At 36.8% G+C, this 25849-nt stretch overlaps 1 protein-coding gene across 4 annotated transcripts in view; it reads right to left on the reverse strand.

Annotated features, from left to right (window-relative positions):
- The window catches only part of LOC131427722 (aquaporin AQPAe.a), a 121024-nt gene extending 95408 nt beyond the window's left edge, over window positions 1–25616 (reverse strand). Inside the window, exons 1-2 of one of the 4 annotated variants that reach the window (XM_058591171.1) lie at window positions 25274–25616; window positions 11185–11499 (exon numbers count right to left, since the gene is read on the reverse strand). In XM_058591171.1, coding sequence (XP_058447154.1) covers window positions 11185–11200 — 16 coding nt within the window. In that variant the 5' untranslated portion in view covers window positions 11201–11499; window positions 25274–25616. Of the gene's footprint in view, window positions 1–11184; window positions 11500–11588; window positions 11685–25002; window positions 25239–25273 lie in introns of those variants that run through there. The other 3 variants (XM_058591168.1, XM_058591170.1, XM_058591169.1) reach the window with 3 other exon arrangements.
- Window positions 25617–25849: the final 233 nt, after the last annotated feature.

Here is a 25849-nt window from a genome sequence, read left to right on the forward strand (position 1 = left end):
CGTACGATAAGTTTTTGTTTGGCGTCTATACAAATTTTCGTGTGGCTCTTCTAAAACGCCAATTGTTTTTCTAATGTATCTGTTAGTCAATAAACAATAGGTCCGGCGTGTCATCACATTTTTGAAATGCAGCATGTTTACGATTACAATGCGTTGACGAACAAAATAATCAAATGATAATCGTTCTACGAACTGCACACAAATCTCGGCAAATAGTATACGGTTCAACATTTTAAAAGCAAAAATGTTGCGGCTTCGACAGTTTACAATATCCTAAAATGCCCAACAACTGGTAGTGGAACACCAGCCAAAATTATTGACGCAAAAGGACTTCGTTCTCTTTCTCGTACCTTCAACAACAAGGATTCACTGAGTCAAAGGGATGCCGCATAAAAAAATCAACTGTTCTTACCAGTACATCTGCAAAACATTGAAAAGACCCGGAATAAAATACCGAAAGAAGACACGAGCCCCGGGATATACTGACGCACAGATTTCAACGCAGAATTCCCAATGCCGCTAGTTGATTAAAAAATTTTCCGGAAAACGTTTTGTTTTGGACGACGAAAGTTACTTCCCTCTTTCGAAGACGCAGATTCCCGCAAACGATCGATACTATTCAACGGATAGTTCTACTATACATCCGAATATAAAATATTAGTTTAAACATAAGTTTGAACAGAAAGTGATGCTGTACATTGTCATTTCCGAGAAAGGCATTTCTAAGCCATGGTTCAAGCCATCTGGGTTGGCAATCAATCAATCAAGATGTGTACCAGAACGAATGTTTGTAGAAAGTTTTGATCCCGTTTTTTTTCAAAAACATCATGCTGATGGACAATACGTGTTTTGGCCGGATAAAGAGTCATCGCAATGCGCCAAAAAACACAATCGTTCCTGAATACCCATTCGATTCCATTTGTATCCAAAAACCACAACCCGATAAATCTATCTCAGTGTCGCCCAATCGAAGATTTCTTCGGGGTTTTGAGCTCCTTGGTGTACAAAAATAACTGGAGAGCCACGAATTGCTAACAGTTGATTGTAGTACAACGCTCCTCTTCCGACATCAAACGGAAGCTTTGCCGAACATCCGATTACGGACCGTTGTCAAATGTTCACTTTTTTTTCAACAATGAACAATGTATCTTTAATTTCAATAAATCAGATCTTCTCCAAGTATGTTTGTCTTTTTTTGACAGCTTGAGAAATAAATTCCAAAATTTTAGTTGCCACCCGTTAGCTGTGAAAACGCACAAGATATCGATCTATTTTATCCTAATAGGATTCTAAATGCTATAGGCATCTATAGTGAAGTAATCAGAATGAATCTTTGCTGGTTTTTAGTGAATGAATCTTCGCTGGTTTTTAGTCAGTTTTATTTCCAGCAACTAATTTATCTTCTATGAGAAATCCTTCTACAATTGACCTGATTCTTGCAGATCAATGTCACATTTGTAGTGAACTGATTTTGATTCAGATCATCAACCACTAACATTCAGGGTTTCAAATTAAGCAATGATTATTTCAATTAATTTCCAAGAGAGCCAATCAGCTAGGATATAGATCTCATATCGAAAGCAATGTAAACCCTGAAAATTTATTATAAATTTTCCCGATATTACCTTGAGACTTTGCCATAATTTTGCAAGTGTGTTGAATAATTATCCTAAAACTTAGTAAGTATCCAAATTAGTTAACATCCAAATTATCCTTATTTTACAAAATGCTCATTGTTCTGTTATGATAACAACTAAGAAAGCTCTGATGCTTCCTGATTAATTTAAAACTGCTGTTACACTCTTAAAAATCGTTGGACGAGATATGGGGTGTTTCCAATGGAATGTTCAACATTGAACCTATATAGGACAATAAATAGTTTCAACACTTTTACTGAACATCTGATGAACATGATGCAAACAACTGTTACTCATATTTGATTTTTTCGGTCACTTGCAACCCTGCGAAATGTTATTTAATCAAACTTGTGTATAATCAAGAAATCTAACTTGTTTATAATAACTAATTGTGGGCTGTTCTTGCAGTTTTACGAGCTTCCTCATTCAAGTATTCATGCACGGAGAGTCGTTGCTCTCACGTTCGGTTCCGCTCCACCCCTACACGCTCTCAAGCAGCTTTTCTGTGGGTCAAGGCTAGGTGAATGATTTTTTTTCTACCGAAAATCGTTTATTCTCTCTCGCATTACTATTTTCCATAATAAACACACTCGCATTCACTTTACCTCTGTTTACCATCTAAATATGCTGATCAAACATGTTTGTTTTGTTTTGACACTCCTCTACTATGCCATGGTATAATGGGTAACATCTCAGCATACACTGCTTTAGTACAATGAAGAAATGAATTATTGATCATTCTTACGGTACACAAGTTCAACGGACGTTATCTGGAGTATAAGACAATTGCCAAAATCCAAACAATGGATGCGTCGAAAACTGTACTGGGAACTGTAAACAGTTTTGATCAATATTCAAAATAACTTCAAAGTATTTATAGCCTCGTTATATGTCATAATCATCCGGTTGCCTTCTTCTTTTTGTGAGGTAACCAAACAATTTGCATTCAATATCAAATAACCTTTGTAGCATCCTCCGGAACCTAACCGCTCTGAATGTTTATCGAAAGCTATAATCGTCCGAAAAGAACACTAGAGCCCGATTCAATCCTAATGATCTAACTATGTAGCAATCGGAACTAGATACGAAATTTGCATCTCCGACAAATTATTGGTTTAAAACTCTATAAAATGATGATACAAGTCCTTGAACTATCCTTACCACTGGTGAAGCAGAAATCGAAAGCCGTTCCGTTCACACTACGTGTTTTCAGCGACTCTTCTCGTAAATGTCAGTATTTAGTTGTGCAAAATAACTTAAATCGGAAGCTGGTCGATTTTAGATAAAAACCAAAATCTTTACCAGTGCGTTTATGTCGCGCTCCGAAGCCTTCCGCAGTGTTGTTGTTGTTTCCGCATTTGAAGTTGATTGTTGAGATCAAGTGAACGGATGCTGGACATACCGCACATACCGTCATGGCTGCGAGGTGCTAAGTTATGATAGGATTTACACTAAAGATTTGAATTCTACTGGTGGCATTGGGATCTGATTGTATTCTACTAAATTCAATTTTGTCTTTCCGCTCGCTCCCCTCCACTCTTCATATGCGTTCATAAAAAACTGCGTGAACCTGTTGTATCAACCTTTACGCCATGTATGTACCAGTTCTAACATAGCGAGCAATTCGTGCTGATGAAGTAGTTCTGATTTTTTCTCGATCTTATAAACGCGTCTAGTCAGCAGAGCAAATTCAATGTAATTCAAATGGAAGGCTTTCAGTGTCAAGATCAACCGGACAATCGGTGCATCTTGTGTTTGAAAAAAAGTGCTATTTTCGTATGGCTATTATCTATTTCGCACATCTTAAAAATATTCGGTGTGACTGACAAATGACAATGCTAAATCCTATCCGGTTGAAATAGCGCGAAATTGAGGATGTTAGCATAATGAAAAAAAAACGGAATCGAAATCGGAAAGGTTAAATTTACTCAATGAGAACATGGGCTTGTTTTGGATAAATATGTGCAACTTTTCAATAAATGTGATTACCTCTGAGCCTATGCAATGCTTTAAATATGTACTAATTTCCTTGCTATGTAAAATGAAGGATTGATGATACATCAATTACACGACCTAGAATCGATGCACTTAAATTAATTGTATGAATAGCAAAAATGAGATAAACATGGGCGCGGTTGTCATATTATATTACAGTTTTCATGGTACCGCGTGTTTCGAGTATGTATCATATCGGTTACTGGATATCATATGGGCTACTTTTAAGTATTTGACTCAATCTGAAACAGGAATCGTTGATTCTCATATCTTATATAGTCACCACAACTTTGATATATTTTGTTGTTTTATTGATTCTATTGTTGTTTTTTGTATTGCATAACGTTTCGGATTACTGTGATTTTTCCTGAATATCTACATAAAATTTTAAATGTCCATAAAGATATCACAATTTTTTTTGGCCCGGAGTCCGGTATAGCGGATTTTGGGGTCCGGTATAGCGGATTTCGGGGTCCGGTATAGCCGAAGTCGCTTCATATTATATGATCTGCGAATTGTAACAGTTTTGAGTCCAATTTAAAAGACTTTTTCCCTCTTTTGCATCGTCGCACTATACGACGACTTGAAATTTCAAACAGTCACCACCCTGTACTTCCGGAAGCGGAAGTCAGATCCGGATAAAATTCAGTAATTCCAAAATGACCGTAAGCCCTTTCATTTGATTTTAAGTATGAGAAATCGGTTGAAAAGGGAGGGGAGGGGGTGACCCGTTTGGCATAAGGTCTTTTGGCATAATACCGTTTGGCATAATGGTTGTTTGACATAATAGTTATTTGACATAATGGTCATTTGGCATAATTGTCACTGGACATAATGCCATTTGCCATACTAATAATTGGACTTGCAATATTTTTATCTAATGTGAAATTTCGTTTGTGTTTCGACCGAGTGATATTTTGCCAGGAAAACTCTAACGAAATGTTTGAATTTTATATTCGGTCAAAATAATCCGATGATATTAGGTGGAATAGCATCATTGTTATTATTTTAAATTCTGTAGTAAATAGCACACTACCATTTTATACAACCAACTAACTTAGTGCTAACACAATGTTCTGTTCGTCAAAGATGATTCAGGTCAAGACGGCCGAAGGACGCGAGTGCACCGGCGACCCTCTGGTTGTCTAGTTGCGGGTGTTTGGCAGGATTACCCAAAGCTAGGGGCTATCCCTTAGTTAAGTCCGAACGAGCGGCAGCGCCATGAAAAACGATGAGGCGCAGCCGTATTAGATCTTTCAAAACCACAGTAAAATAGAACAAATTCTATTAAGTAGCATGCAGATCTGTTATGCCGAATGACATTATGCCAAACGGCTTCATGCCAAACGTGGTACTTCCGGCACTGATCCGGTATATCCGGTGTGAGTTTGTGTGGTGTACAACTTACAGGACATGTAAACTAGAAGAATAAAATCACTATTTTTGGAAAATCATTTTTACATCTGTTTCTATGAAGGCAAACTGTTGAATTTGCAGTTTTTTTACTCATAACCCTGTAATGCCGGAACCGGAAGTTGGATCCATACCAAATTGAAAAAAAAATCATGTGGCAATAGTATCTTTCATTTATTTCATTTGAAAATCGGATCAGCCATCTCGGAGAAAAGTGAATACAAATTTTTCTTACATACACATACATGTGTATACACATACACAGACATTTTACGTACTAGACGAACTGAGTGAGCTCACAGCGATCGCTTGGCTTTTTCAGCGAATACTATAACGGCGGGGTCTGCTGTGTGTTCGAGACAAGCAAAATGTTGCACTCCTTTTACTTCTATAAATCAAATTCATGCTGAATACCGTTTTTGGGTTTAATCTAAATAGTGTAGTGTAGTCAACCAGCTGGAATTGAAACAGCCCTTCGTCACTATAAATACATTTTGGAATGTGGTGAACAGGGCCGGTGAAAGAGGTGGGTACGGTGTGTAGTACTGCCCACCCGAAAATGCTAAAGATGGGTAATTACCTACCTGTAACTTCATTCCAGCGAAAAGCAATGACAATAATAGTATTATTCATACCAATAAGAATATTTTTATTGTAACTCGGAATAATAAATAAAATCAAAATTATAGAATATGAGTACTCAAGGTAGAGTAAGGATGTGAAGATATATAACAGTAAGGTAAGAAGTGACAAGCAAGCAGAAGACTTTTAGTAACTTAACATTCACCTTCTAGTAGAGAAGTTGAGCTTAAGTATCTCATCAATGCAAATAAAACAGTACTAAACCGTCGACTTACTCTCATTCGAGCCAACTATTTTTCTTTGGAGTATCTTTGTGAGATCAGCAAAGGACAAGTAGTCGCTGGGGGCTAGGTTATTGAGAATATGGTGGATGAGGAAACAGATCGGAACCCAATCCATTCAATTTGGCCATTGTTTTTATTGACTTCTTGCACGGTGCATTGTCTTGGTTGAAGATAATTGTTTCTTCCTCGTATGAGACTGTTTATTCGATTTCGTTTTTTTAACGCTTCACTTTTGATGATACGTTCCTTTCTAACATAGTCGATGTTAATTATGCTCGACCATCTAAAAATTGACGCTACGATTGTTCCAGCTACCTGTTGCGTTTTAGGATGGCTTTCTCCGTCTGAATGCGGATATGACCCCGGAGAAAAATGTTGGATCCATGTTTCGTCCATTGTTTCATACCAACGCAAGAAATCCTTTTTATTTAGACTAAATAGTACCGAACAGCTCTCTGGATCGTTGAGGCATTGTTGCTTTTATTCTATTGTGAGCGAACATGGCACCCGAACATGGATTTTCGCGTAAGATCGTAAAACCATATACAGTTGATGTGCTAACCATCTCAGCACATCTAATCTCTGAATTGTTTATGGATTTGTTTCGTGCGCCGTTCGATACCCGTGCGATACACATTTGGATCGAAAATCAGCTGTTTCTTCGTATTCGAGAAAATTCTTGATGACCTCGATCATGAGTTGGCGATTCAATGCACAGGGGGCTGGTCTTATGAGCCAGTTGTCGTATGTTCGAGTCCAGATCTGGAAGGATTCTTAGTGTCAGTAGGATCGTAGCACCAGTCATGCTACGACTGTACGCTATGAGTCGGGTGCGAAGTCTGTACGCTATGAGTCGGGTTCGAAGTCTGTTGAAAAAAAGGCGGGTGGCTAATGTCAGAGACATAACTGGATGTCGTGAATACGAAAACAACTGACATGTTCCTTAACACTTCCGAATATCAATTAGCTGGTCAATTGTATGAATTATGCAAGCATTCCCCTTTTTCACATTTTTCGCAGCAGCAAAGAAGGCTTCACTTGATCTCGATTACTGTGAACTTCACACAGCGAAAAGTGCACAAATCTAACCAAACTGTTCTAGATTTGCACTAAACTGAGGATATTTATCTTCGATTTGAGAACAACAAATTCTAATATCATTATTTTTACGTTTCGTCTTTGACTCATCAGTGCAGAGCAGTTCAAATTGAACTGCTTAGTGCTAAACTCGGCAGTTCAATTTGAACCGCTAAGCAGACGTAAAGTTTCTGCTATTTACAGAACACTTTTTGTTTTGCAACGAAGTGCAATGTCTTTTCTGACGTGCCGAACGAAAACGTGTTTTCGACTATTTCTGGCCGATGCAGGTATGGTCATTTAGGGGTTAGCCAAATTTTGTGCTAGGGCACATAACCGTTTTCATTATTTTTACGTTTCGTCTTTGACTCATCAGTGCAGAGCAGTTCAAATTGAACTGCTTAGTGCTAAACTCGGCAGTTCAATTTGAACCGCTAAGCAGACGTAAAGTTTCTGCTATTTACAGAACACTTTTTGTTTTGCAACGAAGTGCAATGTCTTTTCTGACGTGCCGAACGAAAACGTGTTTTCGACTATTTCTGGCCGATGCAGGTATGGTCATTTAGGGGTTAGCCAAATTTTGTGCTAGGGCACATAACCGTTTTCATTATTTTTACGTTTCGTCTTTGACTCATCAGTGCAGAGCAGTTCAAATTGAACTGCTTAGTGCTAAACTCGGCAGTTCAATTTGAACCGCTAAGCAGACGTAAAGTTTCTGCTATTTACAGAACACTTTTTGTTTTGCAACGAAGTGCAATGTCTTTTCTGACGTGCCGAACGAAAACGTGTTTTCGACTATTTCTGGCCGATGCAGGTATGGTCATTTAGGGGTTAGCCAAATTTTGTGCTAGGGCACATAACCGTTTTCATTATTTTTACGTTTCGTCTTTGACTCATCAGTGCAGAGCAGTTCAAATTGAACTGCTTAGTGCTAAACTCGGCAGTTCAATTTGAACCGCTAAGCAGACGTAAAGTTTCTGCTATTTACAGAACACTTTTTGTTTTGCAACGAAGTGCAATGTCTTTTCTGACGTGCCGAACGAAAACGTGTTTTCGACTATTTCTGGCCGATGCACTATTTCTGCGATGATGGCTAACCCCTAAATGACCATACCTGCATCGGCCAGAAATAGTCGAAAACACGTTTCCGTTCGGCACGTCAGAAAAGACATTGCACTTCGTTGCAAAACAAAAAGTGTTCTGTAAATAGCAGAAACTTTACGTCTGCTTAGCGGTTCAAATTGAACTGCCGAGTTTAGCACTAAGCAGTTCAATTTGAACTGCTCTGCACTGATGAGTCAAAGACGAAACGTAAAAATAATGAAAACGGTTATGTGCCCTAGCACAAAATTTGGCTAACCCCTAAATGACCATACCTGCATCGGCCAGAAATAGTCGAAAACACGTTTTCGTTCGGCACGTCAGAAAAGACATTGCACTTCGTTGCAAAACAAAAAGTGTTCTGTAAATAGCAGAAACTTTACGTCTGCTTAGCGGTTCAAATTGAACTGCCGAGTTTAGCACTAAGCAGTTCAATTTGAACTGCTCTGCACTGATGAGTCAAAGACGAAACGTAAAAATAATGAAAACGGTTATGTGCCCTAGCACAAAATTTGGCTAACCCCTAAATGAAATTCTAATAGTTCTTTAGAAAACTTTTAGAGCCATTAGAACGGCTGGTTTTGTGTAATGCTCTCCACCGTTGATTTTCACCAATGCTAATGACTGGCAGCTGTGACGTAATCGCTCTTGTCGAAAGCGAAACTAGCTGTGCAGATGACACAAAACACATCGGCTCGCAGTGGCGATAGAATCCAAACTGATTCAATTTTTGTTAAGAGGTTTCTTTTTATGTGATTTCGTTTGTAGCTTTTTCACTAATGGGCGGTTCTAACGGCTATAAAAATAGCCGCATACAGAATTTTAATGTCGATTATTTCATTTCGGAGTTGCATAATTTATTGAAAGAATCTATCAATATGCTGTAGGGATTCATTTCTAGCATTCAGAAGGACCAAATTGAGGGACTCACTACGATATTCATCACTTTTCGGAACATTTTTCTCGAACGATTTGTTGTACAGAAGCAGATATTTTGTTCTCTTCCTCAGAACGCGTTCTGATTGGCTGGTGTTGACATGGGTCAAATGAGACAGGTTTTTCAATAGTTTTCAATTGAAACACTTCAATGCTTTTGCTATACACGTTTTAGTTGAAAAATTTCGATTCTATTGGTAGTTAGATTATATAATTCCTTTCACAGATGAGCTTTAAAAATACGAGAAAGGCAAACACGCCTTATGAATTATCCTCTTTTATACTCGTTTATACCAAACATTTCAGAAAAGTTTAATTTTGAATTATTTGAAATTATGACACAAAACTGAAAATTTTATCATAAAATTATGATCATATTTCCGATGGCATGTAGCAAAAATTATGTTTATTCGATAGATACAACAATAGATATTCACGATCAAAAACTTATCACTCTTTCAGAGGGTAAATTTTGAAAAGGCACCCCATAGTAAAGTAAGTCGTATTTACGACAAAAGAATGTCAAATAGTTCTTCAAAAGGAATGTAATACCAAGGCATTGGTTTCCGATCATGAAGAACTGGATGAACGAGTCCAGCACCTTCAATCAGTGATTTTGAAACTAATTAGTAGTTTTATGTTGTATTCGTTGTTTAAATGCGCCATTTTGTTTCAAAACAACATAAAATACTTTAGATTTCGAATTGACGTGTATCATGCAAAGTTATACCGAAACAAAATTTTATTAAAAAAAATGTCCTTTCTCATTTCTACTTATACATTAATTCTTCGAAATGATGGGTCGTACCCCCCGTACGAAAAATTACTCACTTGGACTTAACATGTTTCACCGGCACTGTTGGTGAAAGTATTTTTGTCTATGTTAACCACCCTACGTGCATCGAAAATATCGTAGTCATTATTTCTCGGTTCAAGATTTTTTTTATTGATGGAAATATAATAATTTAATCTTACAAGAATCGCTTCGGTGTTGAACTGAAGCTTAGTGGAAATTCAGCATCGAAATATCATCAGAGACTGTTCTCCCTATCGATTATCTCTTTAACGATATTTCTGTGGGTGAAAATTCGTCATCAAGTTTCGCTAAAACAAAAAATCACTTGTGAACTTCGAGGATTATAGTTATGTGAATGCTTGTTTCATGAATGAAAACCTCGAAAGTGATTTTTTCGTCACTGAGTTTTTTTTTCAGAAAATCTCTTGAATTGATTTTTTACGAGTGATAATGAAATGAGCTTTTTCTGATCATGATTTTTCAAACTGCGGTATTACACATTCCATTTGTGAGATCTGACCGTTCCATTACAACAGACTTCACAGTAGATTTTAAACGTACAGAGCAATTCTTTCGAGAGAACATAGGAGAATATCAAGTGACATTGGTTGTCACATGAACAAACACATATTTTTTCAGAAATTATAATACTAACGAATGTTTGTTACTATCCGACGTTTCTGCCTTCAGTGTTGGAAATTTTCAAGGAAAACAGGGAAAGTTTATTTTGTACTTGCCCTGATAAATTACCACAACTATCACCTTAGTCACAATTAATCATAACGACAAACACATACATACACACAATCACTCACATTCATACCCACATACATTTTGCGATCTCGTCCAATGGTAAGGGCCTCGATTTAGAAACCAGCTTTCACACTTTATTAATGAGACAGGTAAAAAATCACATTGTTTCATGTACTCTTCTAGAAAATTGTATTCAAACTTATTCGTGTGTAAAGCTTCCCCAAATAAATTTATAATTTTAGTTCGAAACAAACACTCTCTTTCTCTCTTATACTCATTCTAATCGTAATCATTCGACTCAAATTGTCTAGCCACAAACCGGGTAACTGGTTGAAAAATATATTTCACATGCAAATGAACACAGTTCTTAGCCAGCTGAATAAATAAAACTTTTTTACATTCTGTATGACATTGCTTATTCTTTCGTAATAAGTTCTATATTCCACAAGAAAAAATAATAATTTCGGCTCGCCAGGATACAAATTCGAAAGGTCAATAAATTAGATTTGGCTCTGCAAGCATTATGCAAAGATCCCTCATTTCACTTATCTAACTTATTCGCTGCAGAATCACCCATTCCCCGGATATATAAGTTTACCCACTTACTCACCCACACTCTCCGTCATCTCTGCTTGATGTTCGTTCGTCCGTCGGCAGAGTAAAAACGCACTAGACAAATACTAAACTCCACACCCAATTTCTAGTCCCAACGGTGAGAAGCGAATTTTCCGCTTCGCTGATGCTGTGCTCAATAGCGGCTCACGACACTTAAATTTTCACACGCTTGATTGATTCGTCACTACTATGGTAGGTAAAACCCGACTGATAGTTCATCCGCTCTTCACACCGGGTTCGCCTTTCTTCCCTTCAGAGGAAGTCGAACGGTGCTCGATAATGTAATACACGTGAAGATCTGAGATTTTATCTACGGATAAACAGATATGAAAAAAAAGTTTATTATTAAAATAGCAAAGTTTTCCTTAACACAAAACTGTAATGGAAACGACAAAATACATCACAGGAGCTTCTTATCTAAAGTCAAATGAATCTGCATTTAGCTGCGCGTATTTGAACAGCTTTTCTGTTGGTAGCCGGTTTCCTACTGAACATATATTATATTTGTTCATCCATTGCACGGAATGGGTTAAGTGTATTGTAAGATAATTATTATTAATACTCCCATCTAACGACATTATTCCTGCCACTTCTATCCGATCTATACGTGAGGATCTACCTATTGTGATGACTACAGAAACCACTCACCAAACAGGGGTTATCATTTCTACGTTTGCCAGTAATAAAATATCAATAATTGAAATAAGTGTGACTGGTATATTACGATACACATACAGGAGTGGTGCGAGTGTAGATTAATATGCATTGCATCGATTGTTTGGTTACTTGCAAGAAACTTGAGAAACGATTGTTTTTAACCGGGAGACGACTGGCTGGGTGGATCAAATGACTACTGGAGTAATCGATAAGATTAGATGTTAAACCACGATATTGTGCATGTGTAATGCACTCCTAAGCTATCGACCTTTTCACAAATTGGGAACTGATTTGGATTTTCAGTACAGAAGCACTTAGTAAATATTTCATTCATAAAACTTTTTCAAACTGGTATAGACGGTGCATGTCCGTTACGTTAGCTCCACTTTTGCAACCAGATCGTACGTTGACTCGCATAGGGGCCATGGTTGATGATCTTGAAAACGTCTATGTATTCATTTATACAGTAGACTAACCATGCATTCAATCATCGTTTTGAGCCACGGTACACTAAAACTGAACCGTTTCGTTCAGGTTTTCCACAGACCAGTCCCCTGGGCGGCAGTACGCATGCACTTACTTTCAAAGCAATCTCGAAACCGGTCTTTGACTTGCATACCAGCGACAGTTTCACGTATCAACCAACTAAACACTGTCATTTGGCTAACGTTCATTTTAAATCAAAGGTGTGCATTTCTGCATTCGCAAAGAGAAACTACATTATTTGAAACACAGTGCAATGGTAAAATCTACAATCATTACATACTCTGTATATATTTGATTCCGTTTTGGACTGGGTTTTTCGACATGTTTTAAAAATAGAACAACTTTTTTTCATATACATTATGTGCTCACAGAACGGATATTTTATATCATATGTGAGGGAACATTTTTATCATAACAAAGATTCTTCATGATTAGTATTTAAAAAGTTTTTTAAGCTAATAAGATTGAATTGAGTTGTTTATGACTTACATTACACCAATGATGCACAAAAAATTGTTCCAACTAAAATATGCAAATCAGTAATTTTTCAGCGTTTGTGTTCTTTTTTCAAAAAAGGAATCAACTAACAGAACCCCTTCAATTTGTAATTTGCTATAAGTAAATTCCGTTTTGAAGCTTTCAACCACTGTTTACGGTGCTTAATTTTAAGCTATATTTAATTGTTCCAACTAAAATATGCAAATCAGTAATTTTTCAGCGTTTGTGTTCTTTTTTCAAAAAGGAATCAACTAACAGAACCCCTTCAATTTGTAATTTGCAATAAGTAAGTTCCGTTTTGAAGCTTTCAATCACTGTTTACGGTGCCTAGTTTTAAGCTATATTTAGAAGAATTTTTCCCAATTTGGCTTCGTCGCTTCAAATGATTAAGTTCACTTTTTGCAATGAATGAATGGAAACATATATTGGAGAAACCGAATGAATGAGAAACTCACAGAGAAGATGATTTTTTTGGAATAAGATACTGAGCGTATCCTTTTCCAAAAAAAATCTTCTCTGTTTCTCATTCATTTGGCTTCTCCAATATATGTTTCCACTTTGTCATTGAAAAAAAACCCAAATCCAAGTGAGATTCCGTTTTAAATTTTTTGACCACTATTTTCGGTACACCCGGAATCGGGAACTAGAATCTGATATAACCAAAATTGGTTCGTGTGGCCAGCAACTTACATAACTAGAAATTTTTTTCCCTCTTTCCCATCGTTGCTCTAAATAACGGTGTGTAATTTGCAACATACTTCACCCTGTAATTCCGGAACCGATAGTTGAACCCGGATGAAAATCAACAGCAACTTATGGAATCGTAAGACCTTTCCTTTGAGCCTAAGTTTGTGAAAATCGTTTCAGTCATCTTTAAGAAAATCAAGTGAGTTCCGTTTATAAGATTTTAATATTCACTTCCGGAACCGGGACTGGGAACTGGTATAGCAGAAATAGGTGTGTAGCCAGCAACTTATAGCCAACAAGTTTAAACAATTTTGAGCTTTAAATGACGGTTTGTAATTTTCAACACAACATCACCCTGTTATCCGGAACCGGAGGCAGATCCGGATGTGATTCAATAACGTTATATGGGAAAGTACGACCTTTCATATGAATCTGATGCAAAAATCTCGTAGGTTCAGTTAAGTTAATCTTTTCTCTTGGTAACAAAGCTCAATCTCAGTGATGAGCAATCAGCGCATAGTAGGTCAAATTATACTGATAGTGCAATTCAGCAGTTTATATTGATTCACAAATAAAACGACTTTATTCCAATTAAGTAACGGGTGAGTTAATAATGATTGCAATACGGTTAAACTACGGTAACTTTTTTCATACTCAATCGAAACTAACCAAATTTCTCTATAGAATGTTTACACGCGATCACTATATTACAGATATCAGTGGATTTTATAGATTTTATAGGTCCACACGAAAACAAAACCAACATGAAAGCCAAGCCAAGAGATGGACGAAAACGTACTGCAATATGCGCAAAAAACGCTTGGTGTGATAATGCCTATAGTGCCTGTAACCAGAGTGACGATTTCTCATCCAAAATGTTGGCAACAATTTAAAACAATTAATCCGAAATGTAGGCAGTGTTGTCAGCTTTACATTGTAATTGACAGGTTGTTTGTTCGTTTTGACGGGAAGCTGTCATTCCAAACGAACAGCTGTCGTCACTCTGGTTACAGGCACTCTAATAGTGCCTTTCTCATGACATTCTAATAAAATTTCCTTATTTTTGAAAAAAGTTTAAATAAATCCCACCATTTCCAGGTTGATTCGAATCATTCACAGAAGTGTGCAATAAAGCTTGCGTCACTTATTCGATAACTTTCGCGGAAGTAAAAGTGTCAGCAATAATACATTTGAACTTGAACATTGAACCACTTACGAAAAAAACGATTGCGGACAGGAAAATTGAGACTTGTAGGTTACGTCACTTATACGATTATGTCTTGTATTATATTATATTTTAACTTCGGAACAAAAAAGTACAGGTGTGTAATGTCAGAGACATAACTGAATATCGTGAATACGAATAAAACTGGCACTCTTTCTTTATACTTCCGAATATCAATTAGTTGATCGATTGTGTTAATTGTGCAAGTTTTGCTCTTTTACACTACTAGAATTTGAAACGATACACCCAAACTACAGTACAGATTAGTTACATCGAACATTCTGCAACACAAATATTACAAAATAACCAGTATAGTCTTTATGATAAAATATTGGTGGTTTTGGAAAGAACCTCTTATGAAGGCGTGCGTGAAGAGCCAAATTGTATAATTTTCTAAAATATTAAACACTGATTGGATATAAACGATTTTGAACACTGTTGCGAATTCAGAACTGTGAAAATTGCAAAAAAAAACTGATCATATTATCTTAGATTAGCACTGCACTGATAATTTTAATTTTTGATTTACAACGAAGCAATCTTTATAGTTCTTTAGGTAACATTTAAAGCCATTAGAAAGGCTGATTTTGCATAATGTTCCACATTGTTGTCCATTTCCCGTTCTATGCAAACGACCACCAACAGGATGATGTAATCGATCTTCTTCGAAGGGAAACTGGCTCTGCGACCTGAGCGTTTGAGGTTTTGTACAACGCAAAAGATCTGCTTTCATTGACGACTGCTCCACCTGACGACTGAAGTCCAAACAAGAGTTGCGACCTGAGCGTTTGAGGTTTTTAACCACGCAGAAGGTGCACTCTCCGAAGCTGCTAGTCCCACGACGTCTGCTTCCGTCCAACGCACAAGAAGAAATGATCGATTTTTGACCAGGGTTCCCGTTTTATACGCAGTCAGTTGAAGATATGTGCCTGACTACCTCAAAATCGTCGTCCTTGCGCGAAAAAGCCAAACAAAAGTAAAGAGTTTTCCGCGTTGTTTTCAAAGTTTGAGAAAACTTAATTTTTGAGTTGTTTGTGGTTATCTCACACAGTTCAAAATATTATCCTCAATTCCTGATCATATTTTTGATGAAATGGTGAAAGAATGATGTTGCTACCGTTAATACAAGCCGAGATATTCACGATTAAGTTCTGCCCATTCTTCCATATGGCTAATTTTGAAAAGGCACCCCATAGTAAAGTAAGTCGTATTCACGACAAAAGTTTTCTTCATGAATATTGTGAACTTATTCAATATCCTAACAATAGATTTCAAACGTGTCTAAAATATTCGAAATCGGTTCAGGTATTTCGGAGAAAATTTAGGGTATTGAAAATAACTGTAATTTTTCGTACGCATGTTAAATATGATTAAATCTCACGATATTCACGATAACCCTTCAGACTTGATTAATGACTTATCAAAAACTTTATCGAAATTCGTTAAGCCTTCTCTGTGAAAATCGAGCTGCTGGAAAAAAATGCATTTTGTCGGTTACGTCACTTATACCATTATATCTCTGAAACTTGAAGTGTTCGACAGTTGATCTTCGAACTCCACCAATTACTTAAGAGTAGCTTTCGAATAAGTTTAAGTTTGTTGAAATCAGTTTATCATTCTCAAAAAAAAATATGCAAAAAAGTACGCGATTTATTATTTTAAGTTGGTTTGTTCAGTTCTTGCAATAACTGACATATATTAGAAAATCCAAATGAATGAAAAATTTTCAGAAAAGATGTTTTTTTTTGGAAAAAGATACGTTCTAAGACAGAACTTGAACCTTCTGGTAAGAAAGGGCAGACTGTCATATAACCTTCAAAGAGTCTGTCGCTGACGATACCAGCCAGCGACTGGCACCCGTAGAGAAGGTGACAAGCGATTATAAATACACTCTCCTACTCAGTGCTTGAGCGGAAAATAGGTACAGAGCGAGAAGACTAGTGTTTGATAAACAGAGAAGATGTTTGGATGTATGGTACCGGTCGTGAGATGGCTAGGTTGTAGACCATGTTCGATGTACGCTTTATCATACCTAGTCGTGGTTTAGAGCTGTGTCTATCACAAGGCTTAGGGTGGCGAAATGATAGCGCGCATGCACGGAATGCATAAGAACGCAGGTTCGAGTGCTGTCTTTGAGCGTATCTTTGTCCAAAAATTCACCTTTTCTGTAAGTTTTTCATTCATTTGGCTTCTCCAATATATATATTTCCACTCAGTCATTGCAAAAACTGAAAAAAGTACGGTAGATTTAATTAGGCATACGGTCAGTTGGCATATGGTTATTTAGCTAATGGTCATATGATATATAGATCAATTTGCATAATGTCGTTAGGCATAACAGTCGTTTGGCATAAAGGTCATTTGACATAATGACCATTTGGCACAAACTAGTATCAATTCGAAGTCTGTCAACAGACTTAGAATTGAAATACTGATGAAGGTTACATAATGCGTACCGAAATACTATTCACTGTGTCTTTTACTATTTCGTGACATAAGTTGTGAAATAGTAAAGAAAATTTCTAATATAATGGAATGAAATGGAATTTATTTTCATCAAAAGCGATTCAGTTTATTCCACTAACCACTCTAGAAAAGTGTTTTTTGTCATACGTAGGTTTATGTACAAATTACACTGAGACTATCTAACCGTATTCCGTTTTGACGTTACACAACTGACGGATTCAAGGAAACATTGCGCTTCGGTATAAGTATTCAAACGTGTTACTCTAGTAAATTAAGCTTAACGATTACTTAGCGGGTGAATTTGAGTTGCTATGCTCTGTTGGGCCCAAGACGAATTATACAAAAAAAATCAAAATATTCGGCCTTCGTTGTTTTGAAATATTAAAACTATCCCATTCCAACAGAAGCATAAGCTTCATTCTATTCGAGGGGAGTTCCGTAATCACCTTGAACGTGATAAATAGAAGTAAAGTTTAGGCACTACGACCATAGATTCATTACAGTGTTCATTAGACCATTTGCCACCGAAGAAGAAGAAGATGAAAGTAGGTTGATTAATGGATGATCTTAATACGTGCTCGTTATGTACAATCGTGGCTTTCTTGTCTAACGCCCAGCTCTTTCCAAATGAACATGTACAGCACATAGCCTCAACGAGTAAATCTCACAGAGCAAACCAACCGGATAGCTCATTTGTACCGCATGCAAACTATTTTCATCTAACGAAACCGACCTCCGAACAGTGCTGTTATGCCAGTAGTGAACGGCAATGGCTAAGAAAGTCTTTATGCCGCGATGGTCATCAGTATATGCTATTATCAGCATTCCTTTCCGAAGGCAAGAAAAGCCTTTACAACACCTATGCAACTAGCTCGTGTAGTTCAGGTTCCGGTGACCTCTTCGCGAGGTAAAATTTACGACTTGGTGCATTCACTCTAGGCTAATAGTACAACTGAAGGAATAAACTTAGAACCAACGGACTCAATCCCCATCAGTGGCAACCATACAGTACTCAATGTTGACTCGGTATACTATTATCCGTGCGACCTATTCTTTGCTCTTCTTCACTTTCAACTAAGACTGTGCTTTCGCTTTTTCACCTGGTGCAGTTAATCGTATATTCGAAATCTACTATCATAATTTCAAAATGCAAACCACAAGAGTATCGTGCAGCAAATGAAAATCCGCCAACCAAAGTCGAAAGAAAGCAACCACTCGTGACCGGGACACACTTCGACGAAGGATTTTGATAAGACGAGACTATAGCACGGTCATTCAGCCGGAAATAGTATGGCAACGGGCCCAGGTTGTCAGCTTGGGAGCTGCTATGAAAATAAGTTAGTGCAAACTAGTACGAAATTTATTTTGTGTTGAATTTCAGGAACTTTATGTGCGCTTTCCGTATGAAAACGCAGATGTAGATGGTTGAAATTTATGGGTACAGTCGAGTCGCTTAACTTTACGTTCATGATGAATGGTTTCACATTCATTTGCTGCATACACATCACTGGCTATTGAAACTGTTATATGACGAAATAATACAAAACAATCATATCATCATGAGTGATATCCAAACGACGCCACAAGGATTATAACTATATTTCAATTTTAAAGCACAGTTCAAATATGGAGAAGGTTCGATAAGCGATCACAAAACACATCACGCTACTCCTGAAGATTTATCATTTTTCTGAATTTTCTGAAAGTAAATTTATTCAACACTGCACAGAAAGTGTATGTTATCAAGATTTTCATATCAATTAGCTATTTTCCGATTATTATATTTTCGAAAAAAATTGGAAATAAATTTTTCAAAACAAATCGATTTAACTTTACAAGTTAGGTTTCAAAATAGAAATTGTCAAACATCACTGTAGAAAAAAATACTAAATTTTAATGTGCAACTTTAGTCATTTTTCAAAAGATATGAAAAAGCAGTAGTACTGAATGCATGAAAGATTGCAAAATTTGATATTGAAAAATGAAACTTTGATTTGAAATTTATAGAAAGACAGAGTCGGAACAGGTTACACTGCTAATTCCAACTAGTTATACTTTAAAATCAATAGGTTACTTGATATCATGAATTTTTTTCTAAATTCATCAGTACCCGACTTCTAGTTCTGGAGTTACAGGATGACATGGAGATCTGAATTCGAAAATCGCCCAGATTAAAAAAAACTTTTTAAATTTGTTGTTCAAATCGTATTATTATATTTGATCAATATCATCTTTTCTGTGAGTTTCTAATTTATTTGGCTTCTCTAATATGTGTTTCCACTCAGTTATTGCAATAACCGAACTTAGTTATGGCGACTTTACGTTTATATCGTTAAAATGATCTTTTTACGGTTCTCTCGGCACACTCGACCCATTCAATCGCATTGCTAGTGTAACGTAGTTTTTTGTTTTGAGCTGCATTTTTAAAACGTCATTATGCCACTTAACCTTTCCAAAATCTTGCTTGAGTCCAAAAACCTCAATTAAAAGATCTTTGTAGTATGCAGATGAAATGAACTTTTTATTCCATACTTTGAATCATTGGGCGTCCACCGTATTGCTTGGGAGAATTCCTGTTCCTATTAGCATCGAATGCCAGCTGAAATATTAATTAATAATCATACAAATACTCAAAATTTAACAATTTGACGTCTCTATCACGCACACGGATGTAGTGATTACTACGGATGTTGGGGAATCAATCATACACTGACGAAAAAACATTGAAGAATTTCGTAAGTTTAGACTGAGAATAAATCAGTTAGGTTGCTGTCAGAGTGAAAGCGTTACGCAAAGCGTCTGGACGCGCGTATGAGCTAGTTGCATTTGATCAAAGTCCGCGCTCGCAAATGCAACTAGCTCGCACGAGTGCCTAGACGCTTTGCGTGATGCTTTCACTCTGACAGCAACCTAACATCAACCTTAGGTTACTGTCAGAGTGAGCGTGGAAAGCGAAGCAAGGCGAAGCGTTTTGATGCGATGCACTGTTATCGCATCGCGTTCACTGTGACATGCTTGCTTTGATTGAATGTAACAAACTTGCACGCGCGTGTGTACGCTTCGCAAATCGCGTTCACTCTGACAGCAACCTTAGAATTTCATAAGCTTAGATCTTATTAACCAAGTAAAAATCGGTTCTATTAAGTGTTGGAAATTTTCGGCTTTATGATTTTCATAATTGTTCTCTAGGCACTGTACAATTTTTCTTTTACAATATTCCTTCTATATTCAACCAAACAGCATCGTTTGATAAATTTCTTTGGGTTTCTGCGAAATATTCACACTAGTATTAGTTGTACCACTTCTTCAACACATTAATAGTAGATTGGACAATAAAACGTGTTTGAAGACATTGCACAGTTTGACAAGCTCTGAAAATTTAAATTTCTTCCCTTCACAACATAGTACTTCACATTCTCTTTATTCATATATTATAACAATCAGCAATATTAAAAAAACAACGTGATTTAGCATATTATATATTGAAAACAAATCAAACCATTGTCGATTACTCTGATAACATTTCTTTCATTATGTTGTAACATAACTTGATTCTTGAAGTGAATTAAACTTACTAGTTTTACCGAAAATAGAAAAGGTATTGAACCTCGCTGCAATATCTTGAAAGTGTTACATAAATAGTGAAAACTTTGCGTTCTATTGACCGTTTGAATTGTACTGCTAGGTGAATATGACAATTCTATTTGAACTGTTTTAAGCACTGATGAGCCGTAAACGAAAAGGAAAGAAATCGAGTTTACTAGTTCTTCTTGAAAAACAACATTTAGTAGATTATGTAATACTGCGTAGTCTCACTTGGCTATTTAATTTTGATCTAATAGTGAAAAGCTAGTCCACATAGTTTATATGAGAAATCATAGTACATTGATTCAAACTCCATTTTAAAATATTTAACTTTAATTCCCGCTACTTCCGCAAACCGGGAACCAATATAGACAAAACCGGTTCAAACAAAACCTTGAAATTGTAAAATTTCGAAAGATTTGTCAGCATTTCTCTTATCTGATTCTAACCCAGTTTATAATAATTATTTGTATTTTAATTGTACTTATTTAAATTGAAATATATCATCAATTACTAAATATTATATAATAACTAATTTTGATGCTTAACAGATATTGTACTATTTCTTGATTCTTTTGATGAAATATCAAGAAAATATCAAGTATCGCTATGACAGCACAGAAACATCAAGACAAGATATGTTGGTAAAATTTGTCATTATTTTGCTAATTAATTTATATATTTAATTATACCTTGTTGCGGTCGTTCCTGGGATACATCTACCCGGGATCCTGCGAACTAGGCACAATCACTGTTCGATTTCAAGGAATTTACTACCTTTCATTTGAATGTAAGATTGGCTTTGCTATCTCAGAGAAAATTGAGTGCATATATTTTGCACATATCCCGGATAGAAGAGATATGCAAACCAATAACAATTTTATTATTAAAACCAAACATCTCAATGGTGAGATTAGCATGATTTAATTTGAAATATGAGTTTAAATATCAAAAATTATAACAAAGTTTACTTGAAAAATAAGCAACGAAATATTAAAAATTCTGTCGTTGTAATATTAAAAAAAGAACAAAATATAGAAGGCGAATTTTTCGGTTATTTGGTATTCTAGCATTCAGAATAGAAAAATGTCATAAGCATCTAAAGCTTGCTTCATTTAGAATTGGAACAAACTTTTGCTCATATTGTGGCGCTCCTGGTGGACGGATTTGGAAGTTCTTGGCGCCCACGTGTCGGGAATTTTGTCAGCTTCACGTATGATTTTTGACATTCCGCAAATCGACTGTACTTTGTAAACAATCAACATGGAAGCCGAGAGAAGGAAAAAAATTGTGCACAGTTATTTGGAAAATCCATTGTGGTCTGCATCTAGGCTAGCTAAACAGCTGAAATTGCCCAGAAATACCGGCCAAAAAAGTCGGTGTTGCCCATTGTACCGTGAGGAGAACTCGACTCCGGGAAGGAATCAAGTCGTATCGAGCTAGCAAACAGCCAAATCGAACCATAAAACAAAATAGTGTGGTCAAAATTCGTGCTCGAAAACTATATGACCAGGTGCTGACCAAGTTCGACGGGTGTCTTCTGATAGACAATGAAACCTATGTCAAGGCTGACTTCGGGCAAATCCCAGGTCAAAGATTTTACTTGGCGACGGCTCGGAGGGATGTTCCAGCCAAATTTAAATCTGTTTTTGCCGACAAATTTGCAAGAAAATTTGTGATATGGCAGGGGATTTGCAGATGTAGCAAAAAAACGAAAGTTTTCGTTACAAATAAGACATCGGAACTATACCAAAAAGATTGTTTATAAAATCGAATTTTGCCGTTCATTCGATCCCTCGACCATCCCGTAATGTTTTGGCCAGATTTGGCAAGCTGTCATTACAGCAAAGTCGTTCAAGAATGGTATTCAGAGAAAGGGGTCCAGTTTGTTCCGAAAAACCTTAACCCACCCAACTACCCCCAGTTCCGCCCTATTGAAAAATACTGGGCAATCATGAAGAGGAGACTCAAAGCAAAGGGAAAGGTTGTCAAAGACATCAATCAGATGACGACCTGGTGGAATAAGATAGCTAAAACGATGGACGAAGAAGGTGTGCGCCACCTAATGAGCCGTGTTACAGGAAAAATTCGAGAATTCCTTCGAAACCGTGACGAATAATTTTATCTGTATTTTTTCTTAAAAGTATGAAGAGAACGCTACATTTGTATACAAAAAAGATCTTGAATTCAATAATAAATAACTGAAATACAGGCAATTGCCTTTGTTCCAATTCTATCTGTTGTAAGCTTCATATTATCAGATTCTGATGCAGTTTATTTAATAGTATTTTATTTGAAGATATAACTACTGGATTAATCGAAATTGATAAAATTTGAATAACTCACTATTGACGATATAAGACATAATAACATATGTTGTGCTAAGCAAATGTTGTACGATTTCTTGATTCCTTCGATGAAATGTCAAGAAAATTAAAACGGTCGCTATGACAGCGTAGAAACAACTAGACAAGATATGATGGTAAAATTTGTTATTATTTTGATCTTTGTTTGTTATTTACATCTACCCGGGATCCCGTAACACCGATAGCCGTAGTTAGGTTCGAAAAGAATAGAAATAGAGGGCTGTGGCACCACGTCACTCTTCGTTTAAATTAAATGTCGTTTTTCATTGAATCCACTCATGAAGTGTTTTGCTCGATTTAAGCACTTTTCGTGCAGTCGAGCATTCAAAACAGGTGCACTGTGTTTCATTGATTTGCACCGCACGAAAAATATGCAGTTTCAGAACAATTTGCGGGTTACAATTTTACACTCATTTTCTTTTCCGAGCAGCAAGCGTGCAAGCCAATACCAACATAAATGAATAAATAACAGTACAAACACTTGCCCCGGGCGAGTAGAATCAATGGAAAACGACAAGTTTTTGAAAATCGGTTAAGCCATTTCTGAATAAATTATGTGTGCATGTAGACATATACACACAGAGACATTTGTTGGTTTCGACGAACCGAGTCAAATGATATATGACACTCGAGCTTCGGTTGAAATGTCGATTTTAACAGTGAATCATTCAGGTATTAAATGAGCCTATGAATATCTACTGAGTTTTCACATCTAAACAGTAATAATCTACATTAATAAACAGTATAACCCATACATCCATCTTGCTGTTAACTAGAATTGAATTTTTGAATGGAATGTCATTCCCTTGGGATTTTCAATGAATTAGGTGGACTTCACTATATGAAAATATTGAATCAACGCTATAGTGAGAACTGCGTGAATATTTCCACACCCCTTTCTCATAAGATAGCACTTCTTAAAACTATTACAGTTGGGTCTCTGGATGATATACACATTCTATTTAGAACATTAATCGGTCTCATATTAAATAAATGTGAGAAATTTTTAAACCACCATACTAAAACTCGTGGATCAAAGTCTGTTAATCAGATAAGTTTGTAAAACTTTGATTGATAGTTATCAGATAAAAGACAAAATATGTCACAGTGCATCACTCATGGATCGATCAACAATTCCGTGTTAGACTCAATGTTCAAACCTGAACTCGAAACAACATCACGTGGTCATTTTCTTCTAATTCGCGTATCTTCTCGCCAGCACAACCATTCCAACACCAACCATTCGGTAAACCTTAAATGTCAGCGACTGCCACCAAGCATGCAAACAGTAACTATTCTAAAATCGAACATCGTTGGACTACGCGGACCTTTGATACCGCTACAAAATCAAAGTACAGAACACATCAAACAAAGTAAGACATCGAAATGTCATCCAGCCATAATTGATCGCCTCTTGAAAAACTACAGAATCGACAAGTTCACAGCACTAGAGACCTCCTAGCACGCAGCAATGAGGAATGTTAGCACGTATCTTCCCCTGTACGAAAATCAATTTGCTTGAATTTGCTATAACTGACACAAGAATATCACATGTTCTGGAATCGAATATTCGATAAGAAAATCTTCTGAACTGTCCACTTTAACAACGTATCGCTCACACCATATCCGTTGGGGCGTTATCACTTGGCAGGTGTCAGTGGCACAATTTGGGCACTTTCCTTTTCACGAGGTTCCAACGTCACTGAAGTACGCGAACCATGTACCGCCTTATCACGAGATCAACGTTTTCAGCGATGTTATCACATACGACGAGTTTTCATCTGTCTGCCCGATTTACGATATTTTCTTAGCGGATTTTACAAGCCTACTATTTGATAATCACCTTTTTTTAAACTGCCAACCGTTTGTAAACTTTGATAATGAGGTACACGTATTCTTTGATTTTATTGAAGAAATAAGTTTAAACCACTAAATTTAAAAAAAACTGTTAATTTATTTCAAGAAAACTTCCCACCACTAATTAGATCCAACAAGCACGCTAAATCAAACACGATATTCAGAACTATTTCAAAGAGAGAATCTCTCGAGGATTGTAGTCCGCAACAACCAAAGTTTAAATGACAAATATCTGTAACGTACGAAACCAAATATACCTCGAAGGGTTAGTTCGCCAGCAATCGAGAGACTCTCGCGCGCGCCAATGTCTCACCAGATGTAGTGCCGCTCAACGAGGTATGCGAGGAACAGGATGGATGCTTGGTAATTCTGTTTTAGCCGTCGATTCGCGCGCACGCTTTTTCTGTAAGGTTTTGCAGCAAGCGGTCTGATTGGGGCACACTTTTGCCGGCTAACAACCGTCGGTGTTGTTGCAGCCAACAGCGTAGTGTTGTACACAAACGGAGGCACAGTGTCAGGCGGCAGCAATATAAAAATTCTCACTCAATAACGTTGCCCCCGAAAGCAGCCCGTGGTGCTTCCACTACACCTGATGATGGCCGCGATGCGAATACTCTCACTTTGTTCCACAGCCCCGCATCGGACGCACTGATTTTCCTGCTTGTTTGGCACAAGGCACAGCGGGATGGCATCGATTTCAGTGGGCAAAAAGTTGAACTCGTATGCACAATATTCATATTCAGTTCATTTATCTCATAGTTCTGTTTGTGTAGAATTAAGATGTTTAATTTATCAATTTATCTATTAACATGTGACCAATGTGATTTTCTGTT

This window comes from Malaya genurostris, chromosome 2, assembly GCF_030247185.1.
Source record: "Malaya genurostris strain Urasoe2022 chromosome 2, Malgen_1.1, whole genome shotgun sequence".
Classification (NCBI taxonomy): domain Eukaryota; kingdom Metazoa; phylum Arthropoda; class Insecta; order Diptera; family Culicidae; genus Malaya; species Malaya genurostris.